At 48.0% G+C, this 24,098-nt stretch overlaps 1 protein-coding gene across 7 annotated transcripts in view; it reads left to right on the forward strand.

Moving 5' to 3' along the window:
• The window catches only part of STS (steroid sulfatase), a 138,717-nt gene extending 116,002 nt beyond the window's left edge, over nt 1–22,715 (forward strand). For all 7 annotated transcript variants that reach the window (XM_006195403.3, XM_032475314.1, XM_032475317.1 and 4 more), the window contains 3 exons: nt 430–589; nt 5,536–5,657; nt 18,424–22,715. In XM_006195403.3, coding sequence (XP_006195465.2) covers nt 430–589; nt 5,536–5,657; nt 18,424–18,797 — 656 coding nt within the window. In that variant the 3' untranslated portion in view covers nt 18,798–22,715. The remainder of the gene's footprint in view (nt 1–429; nt 590–5,535; nt 5,658–18,423) is intronic.
• Nucleotides 22,716–24,098: the final 1,383 nt, after the last annotated feature.

The raw sequence follows: 24,098 nt of genomic DNA on the forward strand, positions 1-24,098 counted from the left end.
TTTTGTCATATAAGGTACCAGGGATTTGGACGTGGACAATTGAGGGCACCATTCTTTTGTCTGCCACCGCTGGTTTAAAAAAAAAAAAAAAAAAAGAGGTAGAATAGAATTGGGACTCCCTGACTCCAGTGTCATTGTTGATAAGTCTTTGTTGCTGCGAGATTTGTGTCTCCCTGAGTACAAAGGCGTGACTTGTGCCCACCAGGCAGTGCCGGCCATGTGTCATGCCTGCAGTGACCATGCCGTGTATTTATGTTTTTTTTTTTTCACCACAACAGATAATGTGAAATTTTCACGGACTCCATGTCTTTAAAGCACTTCGTTCTTCCAAGTGGGCTGCCTGACGTTGGGCACTGAAGAGTGCACTGAAGTGAGTACTGGAAAGACGTGCACATTTGCTTCATGCTTCTCCTTCGGTGTTTGTTTTAGGGGGGAAAGCGAACAACTGGGAAGGAGGTATCCGGGTCCCAGGCGTCCTCCGCTGGCCGGGGGTGATCCAGGCTGGGCTGGAGATCGATGAGCCGACAAGCAACATGGACATATTTCCGACGGTGCTCAAGCTTGCCGGGTCGCCGCTGCCTGAAGACAGGTACTGTGACTCATGGGCACTTGCGATCGTCTCCTTCACAGTTTGCAGGCGAGGGCGTTCTGGTTTTGCCTGCTGGACCTGTTATCCATGCCCAGTTATGGGACTTACTGGTGGGTCCGCTGACGTAAAAATCTGCTCCGTCCACCCCATTATCCCAGTGGGAAACAAAGTCAGAGGTGCGATGGGATGTGTGGCCTTTGAGACTTACTGCTCCAGGATCCCGCTGATCAGCTCTGTCTTGTCTGTGCCCACTGTCAGCTCGCCGAAGGGCAGCTGGACCGACGCCCCTTGTAACCACCCGCGTTTCACCCCACAGCTTCCCGCCTGACCCCACTCGGCAGGTCTTGGCTGCAGCAGTGAGAAAGGCAGCTGCTTCCCGCCCTGGTAAGGGCCCAATTTCCCAGCACGTCATCATGGAGCGAGTTCTAAATCCGTCTTTCTCTCAAATTTAGATGCAACGTCGTATGACATGGCCGATGGTTTCTTGTTAAGTGTTATTGCCAATCTGAAGAGTCCTGAGTGAGGCACGCTGATGAATTGTTTTCATTAGTTTGGTGGCAGGCCACCGTAATGGCTGCAAATCTCATTTAAATTCAGCCGCCAGCAGAACCAAGAGGAAATGGGAAACTGGAGACAAAAACAATAGCTCGGCCGGAGCTGAAGTCCGTTGATAGCCTGGCTCCCCTCCTACTGTTGGCAAGCTGGTTTCGTTCTTCATTTTTTTTTCCCCCCAAATTTCTGCTTGAGAGATGCCTTCGTCTCCAAGGGCACACATGCATGCACATGCACCCAAAAGGGAACAGCGGAATTGTAGAGTTCCGTGGTTCTCAAACGTTGTGGTCTCACGACCCAGGTACACTCTTTGCTGATCCAGGAACCCAAAGATGTTTTGTGTCTGTGGGATGTACCTGTCAGTGTTTATCATATGAGCAATTCAACCAGGAAATAAAAGTTTTTAAACACAAGAGCACCCAAGGAGACATTGCATCAGCTCACAGCTGGTGTCGCCACTGGGGAAATCCACCGTAAGCCCCATGAAGCAGTGGTGCTCCAGGAGGCAAAGAATGTTTTGAATTATCGTGAAGATAGTTTGACCTGGTAGACCTCGTAAAAGGTCTCAGGGATCCCTGTGGGTCTCGGGACCACGCTTTGAGAGTAGCTGGTTCCAGGAGAAGAGCAAAGAGCCTAGAGGCGTACTGCTTGGCTTCAAATCTTGGCTTCACTCTTGCCTAAGTGTTTAACTTACTGGACCTTGACGTCTTCTCTTGCAAATGGGTTGTATAACAGCACTGCCCTCAGAGGGTTGCTGTGAGGATGGAAAGCGTGAGAGCATGTCATGTGCAGAACAGAGAACGCATGAACACTTGCTGGTTTTGCTTCGTCCGCCATATTGCTTTTCATCCGCCATGTTGAGAGGTGAGAAGCATTCTTTCCACTTCCACGTTTACTGTTCATCTGGATAATAAAGTCATAAACTCTGTGGCCCAAGGGGACGTCTAAGATCTTCTACCCCAGCCACAGTATTCTCTTTCCACTCAAATGACAGGCAGAAAGCTCGGCAGCTATCACTCGTCAAAATCTTTTCTTATAGAAAACTGAAACTCTCACCCCATGTGTCTGTCTGCTCTTTGGGAATAAATCTCAATATTTCTGTAAGAAGCTCCCACAGAGTGTTCAGGTAGTTTCATTCACTATCTTTTTTTTGTCTCATGGTTCATGACATTAAAATCATCAGTCTCTTTAGATGGTTTTCCATCTAACTGGGAAGAGGCAAGGGAAGGAAGAAGTTCAGGGGCAAAGAGGAAAATCCCTAAAGGGAAGTTTGGTGCTGACACCTCCTACGCGCCCCATTCTGAGGCCGATGGAGGTCAGCCTGTTTATCTGGCACGAGCCCGTGGATGTGGGGAGCAGCCCCCTCAGTGGCAGGCCCGGCTCTTTTATACGTGAGCCAGCGTCATCGGTAGAACCCATTCTGAGTATCGAAGGCTCTTTTCTTGGGTCTCCCCCATTGATGGTCTCACTCAACCCGATGATAGTGTCTCGGGGTTGAGGTCCCAGTTCCTGCAAAATGTTATCACCATCCTGGAGACAGCAGACGTAAGAAAACAGAAATCTTCTTCCAACTTGCTCATGGGAATAAAAGAGAGACAGAGAGAAAGACGCAGTGCATTCATGGGCGAGTGACGTCACTGTACCCCAAGGAAAGTTCCCCTCATGTGCTCTTTTCGGTTACATCACAGTCATCCCCGCGTGACCGAATTTGACCTGAAATTCAAACACAACGTTTCTTGGCACCGAATTGCTAATATCCACATGGCCATCGTGAGTCAGGACACCACAGAGGGTAATCTCATGTTCCAAATTAAAAACAGTCTCCAGTGAACACGGTTTTCACAGAATCAAGCAGACAGCAGGAAAGAAGGCATCTAATTGTGTAGCAGACGCTGTCTCGCAAACTTGCTATGAAAACTTGAATCCGTTTACAGAAAAGGCCAATGCAATGATTCCCACAGAAAACAGCAATGCTTTGTGTCACTTTGAAGGCGTGTGGGCCCCTCTCGCACAAGTCATGATGTTATAGAAACGTGTCCACACCAGCCACACCAAAGGAAATGTGCCGTTTCTGGGCCGTTGGCCACAGTTAAATGTGACTTGCACACGTGGCTTTAAACAATCCCGAGTGTTTTGATAACTCAGACACCATCTACAAGTTTAGCTCAGTGGGGTCACTTTTCATTTTTCATGGCAGGAATGAGCCTGTTTTTGACAAGCTGTCTGTCCACAGCACTGTTCAACTGTGGTTTTTCCATCGCAGTGTGATTTATTGCCTGCTTCCAGGAAAGAGCACGTTAGGTGAAGGATATTTTAAAAAATGAGATCTATCTCTGCATTGGAATAAAAAAAAAGTTTGCAGAACAGACTTTGCTTCCCTCCTTAAAAAAAAAAAAAAAAAAAAAAAAAAAAGACAAATGTCTTGCTAGGGAAGAAAAAAAGTTGGTGAGACTTGGAGTCTGGTTTTTGTCGTCAAATCCCCTGTTGTGTGATCATGGCCCAGGTCAGTTGTGAAATACTGATTTTCAGAAAAGACTTCTGTCTCCTGTGTTCTTAGGGTTGAGTTTTGTTGGCTTGTGATGAAAAAGAGCTTCAAGAAATGGAGGTGGAGGTCACGTCCGAGGAATGGAAATTCACTCTCACTCTTGAGCCGTCATGGAAAGGCCTTCTGTCCCCTTGGAGGGAGAGGTGGTGGAGGAGGTCCGACCCACCTGTCCTGGGGTTGCCTCCAGCTCAGGTGCTCAGCCCTCCTCCCTTCCTTTCTTCCCACCTGTTTAGTATCTCACCGTCTTCAGGCCTGAGTCTTTCTTCAAAGGCACAACACCTGTCATTTCAGGGTAGAAACAGCCTTTCGCGCAACTTGCCACTTCTGAACACAACTGTCTCTCTTCCCTGTTCGTCTCAGGCAGATAGGAACCAGGCTTGGGAAGTGAGCCAAGTCTGTCTTTTGTTCTTATTTTTAGCTCGGGATAAGAGGATATTTTCAGTTCTGTGGACCTCGGCAGAGCGCGTGATCAATAACTGAGGACTGGGGCTGGAGGAGCAGCGAGGCTGTAATTACATTAGGCGGATTTTAGTGACACCAAAATAAACCACAAAAAAAAAAAAAAAGAAAAAAACTCAAAGGACATAAGGCCTCTTAGTCTGCAATACGAATTATATCATCAAGTTAAACTTCCAGGTTCTCAATCCTTCAATAATGGAGGAGGACAGAGATGCAGTGGTTTTCATGAGAGGAAGAAATTCGTCAAGTCCAACAGTCTCTTTCCAAGTAGCTTTCTGCCCCGTGTTTCGGTGGAAGTAACCTGATGCTGTCAGTGACCATGTAATTTCCCTAGTGGCTGTGAATGTGTGTTACACTCAAAACAAAATTTTAAGGAATAGACTTATGCATATGACCCAGGAATCCCGCTCCTGGGCATATATCCAGAAGGAACCCTACTTCAAAAAGACACCTTGCACCACAATGTTCATAGAAGCACTATTTACAGTAGCCAAGACATGGAAACAGCCTCAATGTCCATCGACAGATGACTGGATAAAGAAGAGGTGATATATTTATACAATGGAATACTACTCAGCCATAAAAAAACAGACTTTTTTTTTTCTTTAATTAACCTCCAAATAGCCTTAATTTCCTCACTGCCAGTTGTCTATGGTTATTGTTTGCCACTAGAATGTTATCTGGTTGGTGTAAACATCCACCATAGAAGAGGTATATTTACTTTTTATACCCACGTAGAGGAATATATTTACTTTTCAGGGCATAGCAGTATGTGTCATGGGTGTATGTCATATATAAATGTATGCAAGAGTCTTTACATCCTCAGGGCATTTAATGTCATCATTGTTATTATTTACAGATTCATTCATTCAGACTTAGGACTTCGTTTTCATTGAAGTCTATCCAATTCGTGTTGTCCCGTGTTATGTATTACCTTTTTTTTTTAACCACAGATTGTCAGGAATTCTTATTTTTGATAGACCTGGAGTTTGTGAATAAACTGTTTGCCAAGGCACTAGGCAGAAAACTGGGTGTAGGAGAAGTCGTGGGGAGGGCAGTTGAAAGCATGACACCCAGTCAGCTGGGCGTGGTTTACATTGGCCCTTACAACACACAGGACGTTGGATAAGTCACTCCGTTTCTTCGTTCCATCATCCTGAGGTGATAATAGTCCCAACTCATGGAGCTCCTTAGAGGATGACATCAGCTGATTGCTGAGCCCAGCTGGCCTCCCCGCATTGCATATGGCGCCCAGCTGGGTCAGCTGGTGTTCTCAGCGCCGGTTGCTTAATTACCCCTTTGTAGCTCTCTCATGCTCTTGTTGGCAGGAAGGACCACTCAGACATCAGGACGTTGTGGCCGCCTGGTAACCACCTGGTTTTTCCCGCAGGATCATTGACGGGCACGACCTGATGCCCCTGCTCCGAGGGGACAGCCAGCGTTCGGATCACGAGTTTCTCTTCCATTACTGCAACTTCTACCTGAACGCCGTGCGCTGGCACCCGCGGAACAGTGAGTACACGCCTCTTTCTTTGCAGCCTTCTAGAGCTGCGTGCAATCGGCACTGTGGGAATAGAACAGATCGCAGGAGGACCTTGCTCTCACGAGGCCAAGACCTGCCTGAAGGATGCTTGGTTTTGATTTCCGCTTCCTCCACCTCCTCCTCCCTTCTTCTCTCATGCCTTCTGGTTCCATGGTCGTCCAGGTGGGACATCATCGGAGCACGGCCTCCGCCCACCTTTACACCAGGGCTGGCTCCTCTCTCCTGGGAGGCAGGGGAAGCCCCGGTTCCCAGCAGGCACCGCAGCCCCTTCCCTCCTGCTCCGCCAGCCACTCAGCTTCACGTCCTGGCCCTGCCTGCTCCCGGAGTCTCAGCCGACCCGCCGCTCTGCTCTGGGCATGCCTGTGGGGTGTGCTCTTGGCTCCCTCTGCCTGGAAGGACTTGCTCTTCCTTCCGCGTTCATGCTTATCAATCCCCCCCACCCCAGCCCCCCGAAGCGCCGTCTGCTCGGCCTGCACCTCCGCCCTCCTGCAGCTTTGCACCGTGGCTCTGCGTGGCTTTGCACCGTGGCTCTGCGTGGCTTTGCGATGTTTACCTCGCCGTCCCTCCCGAGCCTCCCTCGGAGGTCGGGGGTCGTGACTTACCGATCTGTATGTGGTCTCGGCGCGTGTGTATGTGCTAGATACAAATGCTTCGGTGTTACCCTGGCTCCCAAACCAGGTTTTTTTGTTGTTTGTTTGTTTGTTTTTAATCATGCCCTGTATCAGTGACGGGATCTACTTTGGGTTTTCCGGTTACCAGTCACAGAGTTGCATTTCTCACAGGCATTAATGGGCACGAGGAACCAAGTGACCATTCTACATGGAGGGAAAGGTTCCACAAATGGTTGTCGTGTATTTAAACTTAGAATTGCAGTTGGGTTCACATCACTAAGGTGGCTTGCAGTCTGTGGGGATCTCACGATGGTTATACCTATGCTCGACGTGGGTGTTGCTGTTGGATTTTGAGTTCCCTCTTCAGAGGTGAAAGGAAAGTCCCCGTTTGCTCTAGTGTGCCTTGGGGTTCTGCTCCCAGACGCAAGATTCTCGCAGAATATCTTGTAACCGCTGCCGCCCCCGGCGGGTGGTGCATTCTTAAACTCACATGATGCTCCTTCAAACTGGTTTTCAACGCAGTCCCCTCCCCACCCTGCTCCCCCAGCCCGTGTACCAAAGACGTCATGTAAAGAGCAGCTGCTCCATTTTTTTTAAAGTGGAAAACTATAGCCCTTCCACGGAGACCATGCCAGGTTCACCCTGCAGGGTTTATGCTTCCAATCTGAGCAGCTTCCTTCAGACATTTTCTGGAAGGAGACTATGGCAGAACCACACAGGCTTACAGATCTAGACCCAGAAGGGTCCTGGTTACCTAGCTCATCCATGTGTCCATCGTTCCTACCACCTGCAGGAATGCTGTCTCTTTTTTTAGGTGAATTGGCAGCAAGTAGCTCTGACCCGTCTCATCCATGAGAGATGTGGCCCTCCCCACTTCCTTTGAGACGGAGCCCGCGAGGGACGTAAAGAACAAAAGTTTCCATGACTGTCGGCGGTTGAAAGCAGGGTGACATCACATCCTGAACCGTTGCAAAACTGCATTTAAATAAAGCCGACCTCCCCGCCTCCAGCCCCGACGCCCTCAGTTAGAGAAGCCGGAAGGAACATATTGGATCAGGGGCTGGAGAAACACATTATGTGGAGGAGGAAAGAGAGAAGGGACAGGAAGAGACAGAAAATAGGAGTAAGTGAGAAAAACAAGACCCAGATTCTGATAGGCAGCTGGCCCTGGGATAAAATTTGCTTCGAAGACAGACACAAGCGACATTCCTTCTTATGCAGTTCCTTAGAATCTCCTGCCTGGAACCAGCAGCCAAAGAGGGGCCACGGCAGCATTTCAGTGCTGGAATCACTCACCTGGCCATGGGGTCTCAGGAAACCATGGCTTTTACGAGTCGCCTGATCTACTTCTCAGGGTGTCCCCGAAACTCAGTCCCAGGGGGAGCTGCCTCAGCTGTCACACTGTCCCACGTGGCTTCGGGGCTGTGTCCTCCGTGTTTTCATCTGTCCGTTTGTTGTGCGTGTATGGACTTGGCACCTGCTGGGTGGAACCTTCTAGGCTAGGCTGGGCTGGGCACCTGTCCGGGAGCTTTTTACATCTTAGCTCTGGATGGGCTGCAAGCCGTGGGAAGGGCTGGGAAAAAGCAGCTGTGTAAGGTGAGGGTCACTTGTCCTGTTGACTAAAGAAGACAGACATATTCAGCTGAGGTCATGTCAGATCTACGCTGCTGGCAGGGCGCCGTCCGTCAGCACTGGATGACCCGGCGGACACTTTCCGTAATTCTTAGGGTTAAGAGGGTGGCCCCCTGACCTCCAAGTGCTCTGTTAGGAAAGAAGAGAGGATTTTACGGTCAGGGTTTTGTAACCGGCAGCAGTGAGGTGCTCAGGAGTCTCGCCAGCCTGTTGTGAAACCACTGCTGACTTGAGGTCGGCCGCGCGGGGAGCGTCTGCGCCACGGCCACGGCCACGGCAGACACCGTGGATCGCGGCTCTGTCCCTCCCTCGGAGACAGCCAGCTCACCAGCGCTGCCCTGGTTCCGGGAGACTGGAGCTGGCTGGAAATGCCAAGATCCAGTTCCCATTTGTCTGGATTAGTTGGAAGCTTGGATATTACGATTCCAGACTTACTTTTCCAAAAACGTAGAGCCAGAAGGCTGTTTCCACCCTTCCCAAAGCTGAATCCCTTTCAGCTTTTATATACAATGCCTTCTCTGTAATTTAATAATTCTGTGTTTCTAATGATTCTGTCATTTACTTGTCTCTGCAAATGGTGTAACTTCATCGTCATCTGAGAGCGTTATTTCCATTACGTGTTAGAAGTCACAAGAGCATTGTCATAATGTGGATAACTTTTCTTGCATTACAGTGGGAATTTTCAGTTTAAATTTACTATTCAATATGTATTTTAAAATTTTGGCTTTAACTTTTGACGTACAAACCAGTGTTACTAAAAATTAAATGCGAAGGCAGCTTGATTTTATGGTAAAATTTATCGCAGAAGACTGGTAGATATGTGACTCTGGGATTCTGTTGCAGATTTTTGAACGGATGGATGTAAGTCTGTAAGTTACATGCTTGCATTAACGTGACGGCCCCCCAGACCAGCTGATCATACAGAAATCCACGAGGGTTAGTCATTCTGGGGCTGATCCCACAGAACCTCATAAATCTGGCTGCTTTTTCCAACTCAGGTTTGTTGGAAACTTCTGTGATTTTGTTTTAAAGCATCCTTTGAAAAATCACAACAGTGCACCTGAAACTTGCATAATTAAGAGAAAAGGAAAAACAGTAGACAATTTTGTCTTCCAGAAAAATTGAAAATTTAAAATCACAAGAAAAAGCAGTAAGATATTGGAATTCATCCTAAAGGAAAGTGTTTCTAAAGCAGTAAGATATTCGAATTCATTCTAAAGGGAAGTGTTTATAAAAGGTGCCTTCTTTCACAATAAGAAATAAGTGAGGTTTAAAATCAAAAACAGCATTACCGTGGTAATTGAGGGGAAATGCTTGCTTTGTTCAGCATCTAAAATTTTCACAAAGGTAAAAAAAAAAAATTTCGCCTCTAAAATACACATAAGAAAAGAGACAAGATTCTGATTACAGCTGTTGAGGTGTCGGGACCTAACCAGTGCAAGAAAGGCTGTGCGTGGCTTTTGTCTTTGCTAATGATTCTGCTGGGTGTTCACTGGATGCCTGTCTTTGTGTGATTGTCTGAAATTGGATCCAAAGGGTCAGAGATAATACATGGAGGTTCTAAAACTGAACAGCTGTGGGCTGTGCCGTTTTCAGGTGAACGCTTGCGGAAAACTGTCCCGTACTCCAAGTTAGTTTAAGGAGGACACACTCTCACCCAACCACGACTTTTGTGGCCATTAAGAAAAGCATGTCTGTGTAAATCCCTTCGAGGCTGTGTTTTTGAAGTCTTAGGATTTCGTTGTCCTTTTTGAAAACCTCGCCCAACGGCTGCATTCCCAAGCACCTTGGACCTTTCCGATATTCACCCCCTAACTCTTTTACCTGCCTTCTCAGCCCAGTATCGAGGGATGGGACGCGTGCCCGTAATTGCAGAAACGCAGGGTGACGTGTCCCTGGACGGACGCAGGCTCCCTGGCGATAACCTAAGAGGAGGGGTGACGCGGGAGGGTGGAGAAGGCTTCCCTGGAATTGTTAAATGTTTATGCAGTTTGTTTATCTCATCGTCCGTCCGTCTCTCCAGCCTCGGATGTAACTTCCTAACCGTTCATCTCCTTTCATGGAAAAAACCCTCCTAGGTGGATTTTTTTTCTCCCCCTTTGTCTATTTAAGATATATTTTCGTACCGCCCTTCACATGACCTGATACGCAATATTAGACCGTTTTTGAAACCGATACATACTTTTTGACTAAAGTTTTCACGTGTCTGAGCTGCGATGACACTGCTACTTGGGTGAAAAATGTGGCAGCCACAGCTTCTGTTCGTTTGTCCCGATGCAGACCTGCTCCCTTGTAGACACAGAATACATCGACATGGGAGTTTCTTTCCGGAATGCCAAAAGCCGCGTTCCTGAGCGCTCTAACGCAGCCTTCGGTCTTAGCTCAGCACCGTCTGATTCCAGTCTCCTGCAGGCCTCCTCTTCTGACCGTCCCCCCTTCCATACTCACTCCTGTCAGCTTACCGATTTGCTGCAGTATCTGGCACACCTCTTTGCTTGGATGTCGACACGGGACATGTCTCCGTTCTCCCCGGATGCCGGCTTACTTCTGACTCCGTCCTGGTTCACCTCGGTCCGCCAGCAGAGCTGGCGTTTTCTGTGGGGACGTTTTCGGTTCTAACTGAGGAGTCTTGTATTCCATGAGTATTTGGGCCTTCGTGCATTTGGATCTTCCCTACAAGAATGTTTCGTAGGTGGTTTTACGCGTCTCCCTTTGTTTGCTCTCCCTCTCTTGAAACGTGTCATCTTTTCCACGTGACCGTTCTGTATCGTTTGAGGACACACTTGGTAACAAGAAACAAGGACATTCCGCCCTGATGTTGCTTCCGTATCTACTCTCCGGCAGACTCCATGCTGGCAACAGGCAGTTTGCACTTGATCCTCCGAATTACAAGTGATCTTGATTAGTATTCGTATCAGGTTTGGCTATAACAGAAAACAGAGAAACAGGGGCTCACGTCAGAGGGAAGGTTCTATGTTGGAGATGATGACAGTGTCCGCCCAGGGTCAGCAGGATGGAGGAATGGATGGAAAAGATGAGAGGAAAAGGGTGTGTGCCTCCTACCTCCCATGGAGGGTGTCCTGCAGGCCAGAAGCTGGTCATCTGGGCACACCTAGCATCACGGGAGGCTGGGCAGTGTAGCCTTCATCGTGGCTGTCCCTGTGTCCTGCGGACATGACCGTGGGAGGCTGGCAGTACTTAGCAGTGTCTCCCAAAGTTATTTACACATGAGGAGGCAGAGGTTTGTAAAGTCACAGTAATTGGCATACAGTCCACGGGGTTGAGCGCAAAGCTGGACTCGAAACCGGCCACCTGCTCTCGGTCTGCCCTGTGGTAAACTGGAACTTCTCCACCCAAAACCATGAGTTATTTTACTCACAGTCACAGGGATGATTCTTCCTCCTGAGTGTCTGTCTGGCCGTCTCCGTGGGCTGTTTCTGGAATTCGTCCCTGTCTTCTTACTCCCTGAGTCCCGCCATCCTTGGGGACATCGGCTCTGGTCTCCCCTCAACCGACTCCATACCGCTGATCCGCACGCTCCCAGCTGCCCGCCTGTCCACCCCTCACGCCCGTCCATGCTCATTCTGTCCTGAGGCCACGGGGGCTTGTGTCTGCTGTGTCAATTCCTTGGGACTGCCCATTTTCTGATGCCAAGAGACCCCGAGATGGATGTACCTCCTAAGTCTCTGACTTCCTCGCTCATTTATCTGCCATGACCAGTGCCCCCAGGCAGCCTGCTTCTCTGCCTGGCTGGAGGCAGTGTTGGGCACTGACGGGTTTTCGGCAGGATGCTCCAGGTGGCTCTGCAGGAGAGACACACAGAACGCACTGGGCTTCCTGCCTGCCCCTCGCCGGCTTTCCTGACAGCTCGGCTGCTTCTCCCCTCTCCTTCCAGTCCCTTCCTGCTTGTCCCATCACCTCATTCATTTATTAATTCACCCAACACATTGTATTGACCATCTGTTCTACATAAGGCACTAGATACTGGGGATCTAAGAGGTGTATTGACCATCTATCCATGTAAGGCACCAGGTTCTGGGCATTTAAGACACGTGAGAGATACATTCTTGTGTTCAGAAAGTGAATAACCTAGAAGGAAATAGAGGCCGCAGACCGTGAGAGACCTCACGGGCTGAATGCGTGCTGAGAACTGCCAGACGAGCGAGGACCCGCTCATACCTTCTGTCCGGGGATCCACACAGGTCACAGAGGAGGCGTGGCTGCAGGGCCTTGAAGGATGGGTAGGAGTTCAATGTGCAGAGGCCAGAAGGGAAAGGAGCCGGGTTTAGCATGCCTTGGGTACCCGTGTTGTGCAGGATTCATATTTGTACCCCCCAAGTGCAAAACAGAGGCTTCGTGAAAGGGAGAGTTTTGATGTCAGGCGTCAGTTGGTGGAGCTGGGGTGGTTCTGCCTTTAAATTGACAAGCAGCTGCTTTTGGCCACAGCCCTGAGCTTCTGCGTCTTCCTTCTCCCTCTTTTCCTGTGGCGAATGTCCCAGTGCCCCCAGCTGCGGGAAGCTGGCAGGCGTGGATCTATAATCCCCAAGCCCAGGGCTGCACCTTTGAGAGTCCGGGCGGCAGAGATGAGTAGAGATGAGCCTCAAGAGTGAAGAAAAAGGGCACCTGGGTCCACAGATCTCTGGGATCGTGTGTGACGACACTGGTGCCCCAGGTGGGTCATATCCTGAGGTCTTTGGGCCAATGAAAAGACTGTGGCGTTGGTCCAGGGTGGCTGGCTCAGGACAGAGGAACGATGTTTGAGGGTGTATCAGGGAAGCAAGGAGGTCTCCGTGAGCTTGGGAACCGTGGCATGGATTTTCAGACACTGGTTCAGAAGATGAGGTCAACATGACTGAGGGGACGAGCTGAGGGTCCCAGGGGTGTGGAACGCGTCACTCCTAGTGGGAGAACAGAGCAGCATTTGAAACGGTCCTTGTAGAACTGCAAGATGGCGCGCTGTAGTGCGAAACAGTGCTGAGACTGAAAACCCCAAAAATCTGTGTGTGGCTCCTAGGATATATACACGGAATTCTCCAAGCATCCAAGATAAATCTTGCCAAGACTAGCAGATGAACAGCATTCATCAAGGGAAGTCTGAATCTGGGTGATGAATTAAGAGCCCATGTGTTGAAGCCATTTCAGTGTAGTTCTGCATATTCTTTAGGAATCCTTCGTTGGGGGAGGGAAGTGTGTCAAGACTCGGATTACAGCAGCAACAGATGTAAGACCAGGCAGAAGCCAGCGTTCTTCTCTTAGATAGACGGCAGCTTTCTATACAGAGCTGACCCGTGGGTGGTCTTCAGCGGTGCACTGGCCACTGGAATGAGAGCTTTACTTACAGGAATGCACGGTTGATCCCCAAAGGGAGGCCCTGAGGCAAGGACTCTCATTACCCTAATTTCTCAGAAAAGGAGGCTGGGGCCCAGAGAGGGTACGGTGTCACACAGCTAGGGAATTGCAGAGCTGGGATTTCCACCCGACACTGTCAGCACCAACAGAAAAGGGGTGGGAGAATTCAAACAGGTCACCCTCGCCAAGACAGCAGGACACTCGGAACAAAGGGTGTCCGCCGGTGATGAGGGTCGAGGCTCCAGACCCACGGGGTTACCCACACGAATAGAAATGCATTTGGAAAAGCGGATCTCTGTTAGGCAGACTGAAGCATCTTATAAATGTATCTGCAGAGGGGGCTTCCAACACTGGTGGATGGCGTTGGCTGGAGGAGTAAGAGAAACAAGATGTGTGTGATTTTTGTACCCCAAAGAGGCCCTCCGGTCACCCACAGAGGATTCCCCTTTAAAACGCTGGCCTGAGCCCCTGCCTTCTGGCCACTGCATTGTCTGTCTGTCTGTCTGTCTCTTTGTCTCTCTCTGTTGACTCCCGTGCTACAAGTCTCACATAGCAGCGTCAGGCCAAGAAAAGCCAGTGTGTCTAACTCTACTTTTATAAAGACATCTCTAACCCCCCAGAAGGAGGGAGGCCTGAAGGCCCCGTGCCCCGTTCTCCACTGTATTTTGGAAGAGCGCGACAAACACACATCCTGGCCTCCCCACTAGTTCTGCACGGCCACGGTCATCTGACACGTGCGTTTTCCCTTCTTCTGAGCTGGCCGTTCGTTCACTCTTCCAAGTCTCCAAGACTTAAGGAGGACCGCACATCTCACTCTGGCTTCTGATTTCTTTCATTCACAATAAGATATGTCATATTTTATAGTTTAGCTCTCCGATGGTCTACGAGCAGGGAGACACAGAGCTGTGCTGCAGTGACCATGAGCCCTGAAATCTCAGGGGCTCGAGCCAGCAAAGGTTCATTCTCACACGGACATTGCTGAGGCTCACTCACCCTGGGCACTGTTGGCATTTGGGGCCAGGTGATTGTCTGTGGTGGGCTGGGGACAGGGGACAGCACCCTGGCCTTGACCCACTAGACACCAGACACCAGTAGCAACGTCACTCCTTCACCAGCAACTGTGACAACCCAGCTGGCCTCCGGACATGACCAGATGTCCCCACATGGTGGCCCCCAGTGCAGGAGAGGGTCCAGGAGGAGGGGCCTCGGGCATCCTGAGTCCCACAGGGACACAGGCCCCACCGGCTGCAATGTCACCAGCAGGAGAGGCAGTGCTTCTGTGTTGTGGAACTGGGAAGGACACGTCCCGCTCTGTCCTCACTGGGCAAGAACTCCCCGAGTGGCCTCATCTCACTGCAGGGATGTTGCAAAAACGTGTGGGAGCAGGTAGCTTACCTGGGGGCTGGCTCCGTGCTCTCCAGGAGAGAGGAGGGGTAGTCTTATGTTTGTGGCATCAAAGTTCCAGGTTGGGGGCACCTTTCTTCAGCCCCCGTGGGCTCAGAGTGCCCGGCGGTGACGTTTGGCGTGTCCAGTCGTCTGCTGGGGTGCGTCATTTATATTCCCGAGGTACCGATCTCATCGCCAGAGGGACAGAGACAAAATGCGGCCTTGGGGACCGTCTCCAGGACAGCAGGAGTACATCTGTAAGGCACGGAGCGCGACCCCACTCAGAAACGTCACGAGGAAGCGTGATGCTGCATACGGATGCTCACGTCTGTCCGTTGCGGGACACCGCACGTTTCACGGTGTGGAGTTTCAGCCCCTTTCTTTACAGAGGAGCGGCAGCAGCCCAGGGGCCTTTCTGTCTCTGTTTTTGTTCTTTGTGCTCATTTCGGGGGCTTGTCTGCCGAGTCACCTGGAACCCTTCCCTGTGGCCAAGTACCCGCAGCCCGGACGGGACGGAAATCACAGAGGGTGTTCCTGTTCCAGGATCACGCAGCCCTGAGGTCCCCAGAGAATCCCACAGCATCCGAAACTCCTTGATTCAGTTTATCTCGCAGTTCATTTTAACACTGATGAAGTAGCTGTTTTAGGATTCCCCTTGGAAGCTGACGAATGCAGGGCCCAGCTTAGCTGTCAGGCTTTTCTCGCTTAAATTCCATTTTCCTTTTGGTCAGAGGACGGTCAACTTTCTTTTCTCTTTAATCAAGTCATTTTTTTTTTAAGAGATGATTTTACATAAAAATATCTTTCACCCGGTAAGTGCTGAGGATCATGGCATTTTGTATGCCAGTAACAGAGCCCTCTCACGGTATTATGTCACTGACAGCTTTGTCCTTTAATCCTGACAATTATTTCTCCTAAATTTCAGAGCATTTTTAAAACCTCTGCCAAATTATTGTTCCTGTCACTACTTAGAATACATTTTTAAAAATCCCATTTAATTTCCCCACATTGTCACTGTAAAATTTAATAACTGCTTCTTCTGGTCCCTGGACCTCAATTACAAATGAGTTTAAGATCCCTTCGTGGTCAAAATATTTATCTGTGACAGGTGAGACAGAAACAGTCTTTTTTCAGAGTAGACTGGAATTTTAGCAATCGAGGAAACAATTTTTCAAAACCTCAACTTTTTTCAGTAGTGTAGAGAGAAATTCAGGATGAAATACGTCATCAAAATCATTTTGGAAAATGAGACTAAATCTGCCCGTTAGAAATGAAGGTGATACCAGGTGCCTCCTGTCTTATCCCATGATTTACCAATTCGCTCTTTTCCACTGAAATGACACCCTGGACAATGTCGACGCCTGGGTTCCTGGTGAACCACAGACCAGACCCTGAAGTGAGGACTCCTATCTTGTAAACCAACATTCAGTGAAGTGCAGCTCTGTTTGTCTCACGTGACCAAATCCAGAGCTGTCTAAAGAAATAATACAGAGAAGACACAATCTACTCTTTTTTATTAAAAGTTTTTTTTTTTTTTTAAATCCAAGTTGGGCAGTAAAGAGGCAAACGCACGAAACAGATTTCTGGAAAAGTTAATTCTGAATTCTGTGCTTGTCCGAGCTATGTGGCGATGCTGTGGCCCCTCGAATGTCAAGCTCGAAACACCCTCCAGATCTGCAGCCCTCGGAGCAGGAGCAGAAGAGTCTCCCCCCGACCCCCACCACGCGCCGTGCACGCCTCTGTCTGTAGCAGCCTTGGCCCCGCTGACCCGGCTTCTCCGTGGCTGTAGCTTCTTGCTGCTGAAAAGGCTTCTTTCTGAAACCGATCTGGGCCTCAGGGGAAGGAGAGAAGTGGGTGGATGTACGGACTGTCAAGGGAACCCACTTCGTCTGTAAGCTCCCCTGGGGAGGGACAGCGGGCCCTGCAGTTTCTCCTCCAGCCTTGCTCGACCGCGGGTCAGCCTGAACTCCTCCTTAAAAGGCAGGTGTGCTGAGCACCTGTCGCTTGTGTACATTGACAGGGATGTCCTGTGCTGCTTCTGCCAGCTTCAGTGATCCGCATAACGGATTCCTTTAAGTATAGATTCATCGTTCACGTCGCTTGTCTGGGCTTCCCGGTTCTCCTTGGAAACCAGAGAGGCTGCCTTTCCCTCGAATGTGCATGTCTGAGGTCAGGGGCTGTTTCGGGGCACGGCAGACACCCGTGACGATGGCTTTCAGTTGATTCCATTAATTTATTTTCCGTCTGCATCCGTGGGTCCCTCAACACCTGTAATTGCAAAAGCCACCGTTTGCATGATACAAGCAAACGATTGAAGTGAATTATGTAGGTGTGTGGTGCTCTGTAGTGGGAAAGCCTCTGTGGTTGTATGTGACAACGCTGTAAGGATGGAGCAAAACAAAGGACATTTTCAGGGAGGAAGGGTATATGTGGCTGAACTGGTAGAGCACGTGCTTAGCATGCATGAGGTCTTGGGTTCAATCCCCAGTACCCCCTCTAAAAAATAAATGAGTAAACCTAATTACCTGCCCACCAAAAAAAATAATTTAAAAATTTTAATAGGACATTTTTAGTACATGTTAGCTGTCTGTTTTTATCTGCCACCTTTTTCTACCCAGGAAACAGTTTGTAGACCTCTGTCAGGGGATGTGTGGTTAGTAGTCAGTTCTCAGGAAGTCTTATCTTTGTGGAATAAACAGGAGATCAGTCCTCTCACAATTATTTGTTGGCAAATCCCTTTTTTTCTAAAAATGTCAATATTGGGTATCTCAGGGAGCACAGAACTTACATTTTAAAACCTATTTAAGCACTCCGCCCTCGGGTGGACTTGGGATTTTTAACACCTTTATTAAGTATGCATTTATCACATACACAACATTAAATTCCGATTTAATCATTTTCAGTAAATGTACAGAGTTTTCTAACTGTAGTCAAAATCTAATGTCCAAATGTTTCCTTCACCCCCAAAAGATCGTTTCTGTAAGCCAGCTGCAGTCTGTCCACAGCCTCACTGAATTCTGGACTGGATTCATTTGGACTTTCTCAAAGCCAAGGAAATCGAATGTTAACCGAGGTCCTAGCGTGTGTAAGATCATTCCTGAAGGCTGTGTGTGTGTGCTGTGTACCGAGCCTCACCTCCGTGTCAGCCTGCAGCCTGCCTCTTCCCTCTGCTTTGTTTTAAACAAAAGTACAGGCTGCGAGCTTTGAACGTTGAAGGTGGAGAAGAGGGCCCGCGCCAGGAGCGGAGTCTGTTAGTTGCTGTGTGTGTCTGCTGACTGCCTGCCCTCCGGCTCCCAGCTGGGACGTTGATTCGGCTAAAATGACAGTCCTCTTACAGTTCTCTGCTCAAACAGTTAATAAGCTTTTTTCCTTTCTTGCCAGCACTGCCTCTCCCAAGAAATTAGGGATTGAGGAAAAAGAAGGAAGAGGGAGAGGGCAATAAGAGAGAGAGATGGATTCTGAAAAAGGAGAAAATGCCGGGGTTTTTGATACGGCTGAATTTGTACCGTAACAGCTACTCCTTTATCATCTTCTTTTATTGCTTCTCAGTTAAATAGCAGCGCATGTTTTTGTTTTGTTTTGTTTTAAGCTGTTGTTCTTACTCTTTTGAGCCTTAAGCATGAGAAATTCATTTCATCCAGAATCGACAGGTCTCTGCCTTCTTTAAGCACCAGCAGTGTGATTTCTGTGCATGCTCTGATTCGGGTGAGTGTGACCTAGTCCCCACGATGCCCACTTCTGTCCTTGTCAACCGCAGGCACGTCCATCTGGAAAGCCTTTTTCTTCACACCCAACTTCTCCCCCGAGGGCGCCAACGGATGCTTCTCCACACACGTGTGTTTCTGTCACGGACGACACGTCACCTACCACGACCCGCCCTTACTCTTTGACCTCTCCAAAGACCCGCGGGAGAGAAACCCGTTAACTCCGACATCCGAGCCCCAGTTCCGGGAGATCCTGGAGGCCATGCAGCAGGCGGCAGACCGCCACACCGAGACCCTGCGAGACGTCCCCAATCAGCTGTCGCTGGGGAACATTATCTGGAAGCCGTGGCTTCAGATGTGTTGCTCCTCGCCCAGCCTGTCTTGCCAGTGTGACAGAGAAAAGCAGGACGTAACAGGGAGCCGCTAGCTGTGTGTGTCTGAGGACGCACCGTGCCCGCCCCACCAGCTACATGACGGACGCACACTGGGAGCCACACTGGGTAAAGCCGGCCCGGGCAGCACCTGCAATTTGGATCATCCTCTGTCTTATCACGTGGAGACTCCGTCAAGAGCCCCGCAGTTACCCCATGGGGTAAATAGAGGCACGGATGTGAGAGTTCCATCCTCCATGGCCAAATGCAGGAGAGGGGATTCCACTGGGTATGTCCGACACCGGTGCAGACAGAGCGTAGCAAGGTGCACAGCCCACCTCTACACCTCTCAGCCAACGTGTATGATCCACGGCAGGAGGTGTCACTTACCCGACAAGCTGACGTGGGGAGGGTGTAGCTCAAGTGGTAGAGAGCATGCTTAGCATGCGGGCGGTCCTGGGTTCAGTCCCCAGTACCTCTAAAAGTAAGTAAACAGACTTTACCTCCTCCCCCCCACAAAAAAAACAATAGTAAAAGAAATTTTTTTTTTTTAAAACTCTGTTTAAAAAAATAAAAGGTATGAGCTGATGTGATGCTGTGGGCACTGTGATTCTCACAGAGGTCACTGATGAAAAAGAGAATGACGTTTAAAAAGTGCTCTCTGCGGCTAACATACGCAACTTGATCATGAATAAAAGACTGCTTATTAAACAATAATGGATGATGGTGAGTTCCCGCTTGGCTATTGGAAGGCCATTACTGTCAATATTATTTTCAAGACGTACGAAATGCTATCATGACATCTACTGTTGTGTATACGTAGTTTCTTCAAGAAGTTTGCAGTATTTAAAATCTGGAACTAGAAGCTTATTACTGTTTATGTAAGAACAACAGAGACTCACAGACAGATTTGTTTGTGCAGCAGACTTTGGGTGGAACCCCTCGGGAACAATAATGCCAAGGCAGATCTCTTCTGTACAAATTTCTGTCCCATAATTTATAGCATTGTATTTGGGTTCTACTATTTCTTTGGGGAACGGAGGTTCTGAACTGAAGGACCACTTCAGCGATGCTACGGTTCAAGGAGTCCCTTGTGATGTAATTCAGAATCATCGGCATGGAGAATGTACGATATTTTGTGTGGTGTCAGGGGGACAAGCAATCCATGATCCTTGCCCATAACCATGACATCCTGAGTTCTCGCAGAATTTAGTGCTGAGAGAACAATAGTTAATGTCGGTACTTGTGTTTTGTGTGGTCTGATCCTGTGGCTAAGAAATATCTATTCCTGGAATCCGCCATGAGATGTGCACTGTTGTTTAAATTCCATTTCCCCCAAGCTCAGGAACGCAGGGACAAGGCGTCACCGGATCTCATGGGAGATTGGCGGATAGGGACAGAGCTGGAGCGAGTTCCACCGGCCCCTCCCGCGGAAAGACGTCACCCACGCGGAGAACACACCTGTCACCTTCAGACACTGTGCATCCTCCGCCCACACCGCGCAAATTCCTCTGTCTGTCAGTCCGCAGGAGCTGCCGTCCTTCCGCCTCCCATTCATCTCTTTTGGGAACATGTCTGAACATCACTCTCAGCTCAGAGTTTTCTCAATTCCATGAGGGTGCCAGTAAATGGAATGCCTGACCCCGCCGTGCACTTTGGAAAGGATGCGTGCTCCTGTGCCTCAGGCTTTCCGAATGTGGGCTGGAGTTTCCTCAGTATGTCCCCACTGGAGAATTTCTGAGATTCAGAAGCCTTTCCCAAGCTCCTGTTGAAGGTCTGCTAGTTTGGGTTTTAACCTTTCTTTTTCTTAAAAAAAAAAATAGAAATGATTTCCCCTGCCTCCCTGGGAATGGTTCAAAGTTGGAAAGCAAGCAGGATTCTTGCTTACAGTGTGGATTTCTCATTCCAAAACAATTGCCAAACATCTGTCACATCGTTGTAGGAAATACTCTCATTAAAGAGTGCACGTTAAAGAGAGCACGTTAATAATGTGTTAGGATTATTGCTCGTATTATCAGGGAAAATACTCTGTAAGATCACTGTTATGAACTTAATGTTTAAGATGATTGTGTTTACTCCGAGTTGAACATACTCAGTGAAAATGGACTTTGACGGAACACTTTATGACGTGGGGATGTGTGTTTGAGGACGAAATAACTTGAGGTACTGTCACAGTGTTTTTATACATGGCTATGTATGGAATTAGTTGTTTAATCTGTGCAATACTAACAGCCAAGAAGGACACACATACGTCTGGATGTGCAAAGAGCTTTCAAGTATTTGCCTCAGAATAGCTTCAGTTGCCATTACCTTTCCGGGTATTTGAAAATCAGGTTTATTTATAATAATCACAATTACCTTTGACTTCAAATCACATACCGTCTGAAAGTTTTGCTTGGAATGTACAACAGGAAATTTCAGTTCCCATTGGTATGAGCTCTTGAGTTGCATGTCGAAACCTTAGTGGGTTTTGAAGCTTTAAACAAATTCTTCTTGGAAAGCAACTTTGTATTTCTAGCATTTCATGGATGTGAAAAGCTAAGCAAATGGTAACCTATAGATAGGCATTATTTTAGAAGGCCGGTAACGCCGCATGGAAAGCAGAATCCCGGCCTACACATCGTGGGAGCTAAGGAGTCAAGACAGGAACGTGATTTCAGGTGGCCCTGAAGGGCATCCAGTGAGGCGTGGAGACGGACAAGTCTTTGGCACGCGTCTGAACAATGCTGTCTGTGAAGTGAGTGCACCTGTGAAGGTTTCCCAGGACCTTGTTCTGATGTTACTACAAAATTACAATAGAAGGTCTCTTGGCAATTAAAAAATTCCGTTCTCTGGGGCTGTGGTTTCTCACGGGACTCAGTTTCAGCAAGCGTGCGGAGTGTTTGCTGTGTTTGAGGCATGATGTTAAGTGAGGGGGAGGCGGGTTTCAGGTCAGCACGTGTTGATGGAGACCCCCGCCCCCGGGGCTCCACGGAGGGGTAGGAAGCGTGGAGACGGATAAGAAATGCAGTAGCCCCTGACTTCCACTGACTGATTAAAGGGCAGCCCAAGGCCACATTATCCATCGCACACTCGGCCTCTTTCCAGGGGCTCACAAACAATGTCTTCGTTTCTTCTACAACCAGAAGGAAGAAAACCTGAACGTTTGCGGTTGAAGATCAGATACACATGGATACCAGCGCAGGCGTAAACTAGAATTTTTGTGTGTTTTCATCCGGTTTATGTTTTGATGTAACCTGTCTTTGCCTGAAGACATACTTCTCTGTGTGTCCAGCTCTTAACTGGCCCCAGACCCAGATGAAGGAGCTTCTTGGCTGGACAGATGTTTCGAGCAGAGAAGTTAGAGGAAGCTCAGTTTCGTTTTGTTTTTAACGGAGGTGCTGGGGATAGAACCCAGGACCTCCTGTGTGCTAAGCACGTGCTCCACCACTGAGCTGTTAGCCTCCCTCAAGAAGCTAAATTTTGGTACGAAGAACCTTGTCCACCCTTGTCTGGTTTTCGACTGGATTCTTTAGGAAAACAGAAGTGGAGTCAGCCTAAAAGCACTTCTGCTCATGAAGTTCAAATCCTCAAAGTGACCTTTTCAGGGTGACGCGGTTCATTTTACCCGGCACACCTGTCCCGTCTTCAGAGGAGCAGGTTGTCAAGTGAATCTATACTCAAAGCAGAAACGAAGTTACAGACTGGAAAACAAACTTGTGGTGACTAAAGGGGAAAGGGACTGGGCAGAGGGAGGGACACACTGGGAGTTTGGGATTAACAGTTACACACGACTATACATAAAGGAGGTAAGCAACAAGGAGTTACTGTATAGCACGGGGAACTGCGTTCAATACTTTGTCATAACCGGTAATGGAAAAGACTCTGAAAAAGATTAGGAATAAATGTATGTGTGGATAACTGAATCACTTTGCTGTACACCTGAAACTTAACACACTATTGTGAAGCGACCATAATAAACACCTTATGAACCAGAAGTCTCCATGGCTGTTTTGGACAGGACCACATTTCAAGGACCTTTTGATATGGATGAAATGTCTTATGGTTGTTTTGCACGGAACCAATTATCCTACAAAAAATACATTTTTTTAGCATTTGATAAAATTCAACACCCATTTATGATAAAAACTCTCGCCAAAGTGGGTATAGAGGGAGCATATCTCAACATAATAAAAGCTATATATGACAAACCTACAGCCAGCATAGTACTCAACAGTGAAAAACTCAAAAGCTTCCCACTAAAATCTGGGACAAGACAAGGATGCCCACTGTCACCACTCCTATTCAACATAGTCAAGGAAGTCCTAGCCACAGCAGTCAGGCAAGAGAGAGAAATAAAAGGGATCCAAATTGGAAAAGAAGAGGTAAAAGTGTCATTATATGCTGATGACATGTTACTATATATAGAAAACCCTAAAAGGTCCACACAAAAGCTACTAGAGCTGATTGAAGAATTCAGCAAGGTAGCAGGTTACAAGATTAACGTTCAAAAATCAGTTGCATTTCTTTACACTTACGATGAATCAACAGAAAAAGAAAGTAAAGGAACAATCCCCTTGAAAATAGCACCCAAAGTAATAAAATACCTAGGAATAAATCTAACCAAGGAGGTGAAAGAATTATACACAGAAAACTATAAACCATTGATGAAGGAAATTAAAGAAGACTTTAACAAATGGAAAGATATCCCATGCTCTTGGATTGGAAGAATCAATATTGTTAAAATGGTCACACTGCCCAAGGCAATCTACAGATTTAGTGCAATCCCTACCCAATTACCAGGACATATTTCACAGAACTAGGAAAAATCATAATAAAATTCATATGGAACCATCAAAGACCTAGAATTGCCAAAGCATTACAGAAGAGAAAGAAAGAGGCTGGAGGAGTAACTCTCCCAGACTTCAGACAATACTATAGAGCTACAGTCATCAAGACAGCATGGTACTGGTACAAAAACAGACATATAGACCAATGGAACAGAATAGAGAGCCCAGAAATGAACCCACAAACTTTTGGTCAACTCATCTTTGACAAAGGAGGCAAGAATATACATTGGAATAAAGACAGTCTCTTCAGTAAATGGTGTTGGGAAAACTGGACAGCAGCATGTAGAACAATGAAGCTAGAACACTCCCTTACACCATATACAAAAATCAACTCAAAATGGATTAAAGACTTAAACATAAGACAAGATACAATAAACCTCCTAGAGGAAAACAGTAGGCAAAACATTATCCTGACATGCATCTCAAAAATTTTCTCCTAGAAGAAATAAAAGCAAGAATAAACAAATGGGACCTAATGAAACTTACAAGCTTCTGCACAGCAAAGGAAACCAGAAGTAAAACAAGAAG

Source organism: Camelus ferus, chromosome X (assembly GCF_009834535.1).
Source record: "Camelus ferus isolate YT-003-E chromosome X, BCGSAC_Cfer_1.0, whole genome shotgun sequence".
Classification (NCBI taxonomy): domain Eukaryota; kingdom Metazoa; phylum Chordata; class Mammalia; order Artiodactyla; family Camelidae; genus Camelus; species Camelus ferus.